At 40.3% G+C, this 9,709-nt stretch overlaps 1 protein-coding gene across 1 annotated transcript; it reads left to right on the forward strand.

The window, feature by feature from the left end:
• Nucleotides 1–4,498, forward strand: bloc1s3 (biogenesis of lysosomal organelles complex-1, subunit 3). Its single transcript, XM_054794403.1, has 5 exons — nt 1–47; nt 189–304; nt 405–591; nt 839–939; nt 1,439–4,498. The coding sequence occupies exons 2-5, from the start codon at nt 191–193 to the stop codon at nt 1,634–1,636; spliced, it is 600 nt and encodes a 199-aa protein (XP_054650378.1). The 5' UTR covers nt 1–47; nt 189–190; the 3' UTR covers nt 1,637–4,498.
• The last annotated feature ends 5,211 nt before the right edge of the window (nt 4,499–9,709 follow it).

Below are 9,709 nucleotides of genomic sequence, written 5' to 3' on the forward strand. Positions count from 1 at the left end.
GTCTTCTCATGTGATCGTTTGACTGCAAAACTGTGTTGACATATCCGGTACCTAGTTTATTTTGATTCCCAGCTATTGTCGTTTAATTGCATCAAATGTTAAAATATGTCATCATGTTGGAGTCATTATCGCTGACATTTGAACTCATTGTAATCACTGTTGTAAGTCAAGGGTGTATATTTGTGTAGTCATGTCGAACAGGTACCAGATAGTGGTGCAGGGCGAGGCATCCGAGACAGACTCAGATGATGAGATCTACATCACCTCCCTCTCAGCTCCCCAGAGTTCCATCGTGGGAGCCAAGGTAGTTTTGTTGTATGTTCCAGTGTGTATGGTTGTCAGCATCTAAAATAAACCTCGACCTCCTCTCTCAGAAGCCATATCTTGGTTGTTGATGATCCCAGGTTGCAGGTGAAGCTCCTGAAACTGATAGTGAGGATGAGGTAGAGAAGGCGGATCCAGCTTCTGCACTGAGTCGTGAAAAGACTACGGTACTAAGTCGAGATCTACCTCCACTAATTGTAGTGCGAGATCACCCTGATATACAGTCAGTAGTGGAAGAAAGACCAAGTCCGACACATAGGCCTTTTGGTGAGTAATGCTGGCCATAATTACTACATAAAACTGTTGCTGTAATGATGGAACATGTTATCTTAAATATTAATTATATCAAGTTAGCTTTCTCACTTACACTGTTGTTGATAACATGAAACTATACAAGACATAAATGTTAAAGTATGAAAACTTACCAAAGTATCAATAATCCATGGTCGTCAACGTGCCTTCTTTTCCATTTTTGTACCGCCAATTTCACTGATTCATTGTGTCAAATTTCCAGGAGATACATTGTTACAGCAGAAGTTGCACGAGTCTAACAGCCGGCTCTATTCTGATGTGGGACAGATGCTGCGACACGTTTATGGCAGTGCCAGCAAGGAGGTACACCTTTTTATTTTCAGTTTTTTTCTTTCACACCATTGGCCACAGCATAATATCACTTGCATGATTGATGTAATGAGATCCAGTACAAGAGATTCTTAAATATGCTTATGCAAATCTGACCATGCTATTTTTTGATTGAGCAAGCATAGCACTGCGCTATACTGAGAGTGTTTTGTAATATTATGATGCTTCCGTACAGCTCACAGAAAGATGCAGTGCAGTTTTGCACCACTGCAATCTACAACCACAATGGAAAAAAATATTGTCCAAAAAATATATATATATATTTTGTATATATTATATGTTCCTTTTTGATTCAACTCTTGTGTTGGAGCTCATCAAATGCCTGTGCAAGAGGTCAAACCGGTGTTAAAAATGTCACCATTTACATGACATACTGTGCACAAACTCCATAATGTCAAAACTATCAATACAAGTTTTAGTGTCATTTTAATTTTACTGAAATAGTCTCATTGTGTGATTCGTGTTCTGAAAGGTGCGCAGTGCAACAGTGCAGCTTAACACATCACAGAGCACCATCATCAGCGCTTCCCACAGCATCAGACTGATTTTGGATGACCTGAAAGCCATGTCTGAGAAGATTGATATCATCACCAGCTGTCAGATATTACCGGATATTAAGATCAACCATTCAGATGAGAATGCCGCTCCTTTATTTGAAAGAAATGAATAGCAATAGATGTTATGGAAGCGCAGTGTGGATGTTTTAGGTAAAAATGTGTACAAAGTATGCATGCGTGCAAGTCACATTGTTTACCAGCTTAACATGGTTTGCTTGTTTGTAAAAGACGCACTAGTATTCATGTCTCTGATTTGATGAAATATATATTTAATAATCAATGTACTTTTGTTCCATCTCTTTTAAACAACAGTAGTCACACTTTTAAACTGAAGGCCTTTTTTCTGTGTATATAATGTGTTTTATTCTATACGTTGTAGAATAGAAATAAAAATACAAAGAAAACAAATAACACATATCACACATTACTTTTGCAGTGAAATCTTGGTTAGCGTCATTAATCTGCTCCCAAAGGTCTGATTCTAACCAAAACGGATGCTAACCAAATACATTTTTCCCATAAGAGATACTGTAAATCCAAAAAGACAAAAACGTTTTTATAGTTTTGCAATTATAGTTTTACGTGCAGAAAGCCGTTTGAAATGCACATAAATACATAAATGATGAATGAAAGGGATAAATGAACATTTATGTTTACCTTAATTTAAAACGTGATTCTTGACATGATTGTTTCCAAAGACACAATGTGGCAGCGAGTTCAACACGGACACCACCTTCCTGTTTTGCCATGGGTTATTTCTTGAATTGTATAGTGCGTCTGACCTCAATAACCCCAAATGGACCCAAGGAAAGTTGCAAGTGCGAGCATTTGATAAAGAAGGTGAGAAACACTATTGAATTCAATAAATAACATGAAGGTGCTGTCCGTGTTGATGTCGCTTCTATTATTGTGTCTTTGGGAACAATTACATCTTCAATGAAGGTAAAAATAACCTTAAATGTTCATTTAGCCCTTTCATTCGTGATTTATATGCATTTAGAATTGTTAGCGTGTAAAACTATAAAAACATGTTTTGTGTTAACATTTTTGAGAGTCGATCGCAGATGGCATCATAGACGTGCAACGCAGCTGACTCCCGTTCCTGTTTCCACGTAGTGGCAAGCTAATAGGATGCTGACCAGGACGTTTTGTGACAAAAAATACATCAAGAGCACAGCTGGACTAACACAACGTATTAACAAAATGAAGCATTGTGTGACGCGTGCCATATTGTACGCTTGATGGTCATTACACTATCTCCCATCAATGGGTGATGGTGTAATGACCATTCTTACCACATGATGGCATCACTAGTCCAGGCATGTCAACGGATCTAGTCATTGACAACATCCTGGGTTGTGGGGTACGCCAATTGTCGTTGGGGGCACGTGAATTAAAAAATGAAAAACAATTAGCGCGGAACACTCACAATTACGAGCGCACCTGAACCCACCGTCATAGCAGAAAGAAGGAAGGAGACACGACGTGAAGTTCTTCATTGCTCTGTGTGAGTTATATGAATAAGTAAGCACGTTTGATGATTAGGTTGTGTCTTAAGAGTGTTTCATCTTAACGGTTTAACTGCTATTGGTGTTCCAATCCCCGCACTGTGAAAGCCTGTCAATGTATGTGCGTGTCAGGATGAGCGTTCGGAGGTTCCCCTGAAAATGAGGTTTTATCGCTGCTTGTAGGTATTTTTGTACTTCGGATATTACTTTATCATGTTTGTCCAACTTTCCCTTTGTTATCAAATTGTTATCAAATTAATATATGCAGATTTAAATCATAGCGACTGCAAGTGGACAAAAGTGAAGCTCAAGTTCAACCCATTCAAAGGGAAGGATCCCAACATCCGGCTGAAATAAAAGATATGTAGAACGAATACTTATTTTATTCATCCAAGAGAAATTCACATCTTTTCTAATTATCAGTGCTCATGTAAAACTTTCTTAAAATTTGACCATGCACAATACACATTTTTGAACCAGAATTACTATAAAATTAATTAACCAATTAAACATGTTTAATATTTCAATTTCATTAAATGTAAAAATGGTTTATGTTTTTTTAAGTGTGCAGCAGTAGGGGGTACATGGCTTCAAGTCAAATGTCCGAAGGGGTGCAAGACTGTAAAACGTTTGGGAACCGCTGGTCTACATTAGTGATTATTATGACTCTGTTTCTTCAGCTCAGGGGTGTCAAACCCAACTTTGTATCTTTCTTATTATTTATCCTGAAATGTTCAACACTTTTATATTTCTGCATATTGAAAGTATTAAAAGCCTTAAAATCTTCTTGTCCTTGTAAACAACATAATTACCTCCACCAAGCGCAGCGCAGAGGTTATGTTTTGGCCACCGTTTTTCTGTTTGTTTGTGTTCAAAATAACTTGAAAAGTTCAGAATGGATTTGGATGAAATTTTCAGGAATTGTCGGAAATGGGATATGGAAGAACTGATTATATTTTGTATTCAGGAATTTTTTAAAGGATTATTTAAGATTGCGAGATAGGACCTTTTTTGGCATTTATGCATATAACTCCACAAAAAATGGTTAGAGCACTTGGAAGAAAAAATAGAGGACAAGTTCTACAAAATATCAAAGACTGATCCAAAAAATGGCGCTTGGCGGAGGTCTGCACTCCCCGAGTGCTTCTCTAGTTGGTGAATGTAGCACACTCATACGCATCATCAGTGCACACACACAGATGCTTGTTTGGGGTTATGAACATGACGGGATGTGTCCCAATAATCCAGACTGAAAAAATAGTAATTAGTATGGTCAGATTTTGAGAAAATGTCTCATTAGCACTGACGAATAGGTAAGTAAGCAGCCTACACAATGCCGGGACTGGAACATACCAATATAATGCACCCTTGTTGCGTTTTCAGGTTGGGACAAAGTGCGCATGGCAGCTGGTGAATGTGTCTTTATGTGGACATACGTTTTTAATAACTTAATGTGGATGGACTTTTTTTTTTTTTTTACATCGGGGTGGGGGAAATGTGCACTTTTTTGTGTCCATTCATTCCTGCTTGAAATATCTACTTTCCAATAGTCTGCGGATATACGACTACGGTTGTTTTGGTGCGGTTGTTCATGTCAATAAAGGGATTGTTGATGGACCACCTCTTCGTTATTCTCTCAATGTCCGGGCAAAAGCTACAGTATTTTATATCAACACAAAACCATCACAATCCTAGAGATGTGTAACCCGGAAGAGTTTGCAGCTGTGGAATGGGCAGATTACGCGTTTCCCACCATGCTTTGCTGTAGTTAAAATGATCACTTTTGACTGTCTTATGCCTCTTTAAGGTGTTATTCCATTTTCTTCCACTTATTGGGGTCCGTGTAGCGGGGAAGCGCAGACTTCCCGGTCCCCGGCCACCTCTTCCACTTCCAGCGGGAGGTCACCAAGGCATGTGCCAGAGTGATCTTTGGAGCTATTTTGTCAGTGGCTACTGTATATGCCGCTGGTAGGGTCTCCCTAGGCAAACAGGTCCTAGGTGACGGGCCAGATAAAGAATGATTCAGAAGACCCTATGAACAAACACAAGCAGAGGGACCGCACCTCGCCCGGACGTGGGATACTGGGCCTTCACCCTGGAGTCAGGCCCCATGGAGGGGCTCACAGGCGAGCGCCTGGTGGTCGGGCCTTCACCCGTGGGGCGTAGGAGTAGTTTATACCAGAGGAATCTCTTAATTACACAGATCACTGTAAGCACTTTGTTTGATAAGGTCCACGAGGTGGGTCAACTCAATGCCATTTTCCAAACACATGGAATGAAATTGCAGCATAGGCCAGATTTCTCCTCCAGGCCTCAGTTTGACACTTATGCTTCAGCTGATTATTACCAGTATTGTCTGCAATCAAGTGATAGATTGTCTTCTTTAACTCAGCCGCAGTCCAGTCCAGTCCAGTCCCATCAGACTCCACAATTCTTCTGTGTCCTTTCTCATCTCTTTTAACAGCCAGACAGAGCCAAATGCATGTCATAAAACGGGGGAATAAAGCGATGGCGCTTGGCTGAAGGCACAAATGAAGAATCAAAGTCATTAGCCCAAGCTGAGGCCAAACTGCTCAGCCATCCTATTTGTATGTTAGGTCATGAACGTATACAACAAAGTGGCTCTGGTCCTAATGTGCCTCCCCTGTTTAGTGTCTCCGAGAGCAAAGAGGCCTTGAATACTCTGTGGTGACATCATGTTTGTTCGCATATTTGCATGCATGTTTGTTTTAGTGTTGTAATCATTGCTTTGTCTATCTACTGTATGTGTGGCGGAAGGCATTCATCCTATAAGGAAGTGTTTCACTCCCTGATGGAATTCCCATCAGGAACGGCCATAGTATTCCTTTTTTCTACAGCATTATTCTGCCACACACACATCCAATACACACACACACACACACACACACACACGCATTGCCTTCATTCTCATTAATCATGTTTAAAGGGGGCAGAGGTGCAGACTGATTGCAAATGGAGAATCTTAGTAATAAAGATCTATACATGCAAGGCTTAGGGGCAGAGGTGAGTTTTTTTTCTACAGCTTCCTAGTCATTTGTCAACTAATGACAAGCTTTTAAATCCATTTGAATCATATCCTCACATAATGAGGGATCTTCAGGTTCAGGAGAAGTTTATTCAATATGGATCTCAAGGGAACATAATGTGTGATAAACGATCCTTAACATGATATGTAAATTACCTTTAATCTTTGTACATACGTGATTCTGCATCATCAACATCTCCTCTCCACATCCTTGATTAAACTGTCTCGGAGTCGCGGTTTAAATTGCTCCACTGCATATAAAGGGAATAGTAGCAGAGCACAGAGCAAGTAGAGACACCATTAATCCATTGATCAGTTCCTCGGTGATGCAGAGAGCATGAGCATAATGAGACCTCAGGGACTCTGGAATCTGGATCTTAATTTGAGGGATCAGTGTTTGAGCTAAAGAAGCATTTCTCATATCCCATGATATCTATTATCCACTTTTAAATGAGAATCTACTGCATGCGTGTGTGTGATCATCACCCAGCAGTGCTGAATGAGCGGCAGTGTCGGAGGCCCACATGAGGGATTTGGCGTATTTGCAGATGTTGAGATCATGCTCATTGTTTCATCCTCACATTAAAGTAGAGCTCAGAGACAAATGAAGTGATCAGAGAAACATACTTCCATGACATTAGGTTTCAACTTGCCAAAAAGGTCACCAGGTTCAATAGAGAATACACTATCTTGCCATTAATTGAGTCATTTACCAGCTACAATATTAGGCACTTCTAAACTCCTAATAAAATACAACACTGGGCTGTATCAAAATTCATTCACGAAGGCAATGCCAATTAGATTGACACTGGCAGGAAGCTGTTCATTTTTGAAAACTGTTTTTAATTTGACTTTGCAATAGTTCGAACATGCAGTTTGTTTACTGTACTTAACCACACGAAGGACAAAATGTTAGGAAGCACTCACAGTATGATGACAGCTGGTGGCTGGTGAGTGTATTTCCCAGTGGGGGGGGAGGCAGGTGATGCAGAGCCTCACCAGCCGTGATGAAAAAAAAAGAATGACATAAAACAAATGTAAATATTTATCCATTGTACTGTATTCTAAATGTATTTTCTATAGGAGTCCAATCGTTTTTACAATTTTCTTAAGTAAAATCACTGAATTTGCACATTTCCTGATCAAGTGAGGCCTCCGCGGGCGTGCCTGCACACTTAATTGGATCATGGCAGCTGCCAGTTTGTTTTTGTCAGATTGTGTTTGTCAGTATGTCGCCACCAATGTAATGTTGCAGAAACATTTATTATACACCATGACTTTATACAGCCTATGTAATGCCCTTAATGTAATGTAAGCGTGACATCATTATTCTTCTTAATCGGACAATGAAATACAGTACATAGAAATGTCATACGAGAGGCACTTGGAGCACCGCTGGTGTGCGTGAGCTGGAAGGTGCTTGTCACTGCTGTTCTTCCATAGAGGAAAAAGCGAGTAGCAGCAATAGCTAGTAGAAAGTCATGCTCTGATGAATGAATTTGACAGTCAAGATGGAGGATTATATACACAAGCTCAGCAGCAGGTGATCAGACTTTTGCAACCAAGTATCAAAACTTCCTAGAGAAAGATAGGCTGCATGTGTTTCATATGTAGATAAAAGGTAATGTTTGCCAGTTAATAAATATATAAATGGGACTAAGAAGGATTTGGAAACAATTTGAGGACATTTTTTAAAGTGAATTACATTCTCTTTTTTTGTGTGTTATTCTCTTAATGAGCAACCTGTATTAACATAAAAAACCCTCCAAAGGAATCAGTGCCTCACCAACCATGAACGTCACCACACATCACTGGTGTTTTCATATGTTATGTAATGTTTAGATGAGGTCTTCCCAGAGCTGCCTGGCCCTTTAGGCAATGTAGGCAGATGCTAAGGGTGCCCTGGCCTCCAGGTGGTGCCAAATATCGGGAAAAAATTCACCCAAATTGTAATTACGTTAAAATCAGTCATTACTAGTAACTCTTTTTTTTGGTTTGGTTTTGCTTTAATTAATAGTATTACAACTGATGAATAAGTCTCATTATTTTTGTGCATAGTTTTGCATGTAGTTGTATATAGCCATACGTTTTCTATGCTCTGACCACAAAAATATTTCATTTGTTAACACTGAATCTGGGCCGCACGGTGGCCTAATGGTTAGCAGGTTGGATATCTGGGTTCAAATCTCTGCTGGGCATTTCTGTGTGGGGTTTGCATGTTCTCCCCGTGCGTGCGTGGGTTTTCTACGGGCATTCTCCCACATTCCACTCTAAATTGTCCATAGGTATGAATGTGAGTGTGAATGGTTGTTTGTCTCTATGTGGCCCGTCATTTGCTGGCTGTAAACAGAAATCTAAAGTAGCTTAAGCACAGTTGATATGTAAAACGTGTGTGAATCAGTGCTAATTTCCCCTCAAGCCTGAATGAACGTCTGTGGGAAATGGTAACATTGAACAGAGCAATTGGACTATGTATTACTGTTTACGTAAAACACATGTCCTTATTCAAATGACAGTGGCTTGGGGCTCAAAGCTAAAGATGGGGTTCATGCTTGAGCTGGCAATGTAACGTTAGACTAAAAGAAAGAAAACCCTGCAAACAAGGGACACTGAGTATAGAGCATAGCATAAAGTTTGTGGTGCAAAATGCAGGAAAAGAAGTTTGTTTACCTTTGTCACCCTGTGTTTAAGGGTTGTGCGATTTAGTCATGTTTATGCTGCAGACAAAAGGCTGGTGTGTGTCTTTTGTTTGGGAGATTGTGTGTGTGTGTGTGTGACAGAAAAGGGTATTCACCCACATTAGCCAGGTCATTGGCGGTCTCATGGAGTGCCTGAGGATACACTCTTAGTTTATCTGGCTGGCTAAGCATGGCTGCACACAACAGCACAGATCTTCCATTGCAGCAACACAGTACAAGAGAAAAAAAAAGTTCTGTGGCTAACAGTGCATTCAAGAACGCACTGAATTAAGATGCATCCGATAAGTCATGGAATTACCTAGAAAGTAACCACAGTTTTTAAGCTATCCCAAGTCCTTTTGAAGATCAAATTCAATGTGGTGGCCTGCCGATTTGTTTGAATTTTGCGATTGGTCTGTTGATTACCAGGTCTTCATTGAGGTTCAACTCTATGTCCAAGTCCTGCTTAAAGGCCTTTTTATTGGCTGGATCAGATTTTTGCGGGGGTCATGACCCCCGTATCCCCCGTGCAAATTACTCGCTTTTGCAGCCCCCATTCTAGTGCAGCCATCACCAAATAGCGGACCTCGGTCCGGATACGGATCCAGTGATGGCCCTTTACGGCCCCATGACCAGTTAAAGTGAATGGGGACTATAATATAACAATATTAATACATAATGGTGATCGCGGACGGATCGCAGCGGCAGATTGGGGGTGTAATGACTTCAGTTATTACGGTTACGTGATGGCAAACGCGATGTCGTCACTCAAGACTAGCCAAAGAAATTATTTGTTTACTTCCAAGGAAGTGAATGAGAGAACAATGGCGTGCTTCAAATTAAGAAAAGTTAAGAGATGAAAAACGAACATTTAAAAGTGAATTAACAGAGCAACATATGTTCATTTTTCCAGAATCACGTGCCAGACCGCTCGGTCTCGTGGGCTCTGAACTG

The sequence above is a fragment of the Dunckerocampus dactyliophorus genome, chromosome 12, assembly GCF_027744805.1.
Source record: "Dunckerocampus dactyliophorus isolate RoL2022-P2 chromosome 12, RoL_Ddac_1.1, whole genome shotgun sequence".
Lineage (NCBI taxonomy): Eukaryota > Metazoa > Chordata > Actinopteri > Syngnathiformes > Syngnathidae > Dunckerocampus > Dunckerocampus dactyliophorus.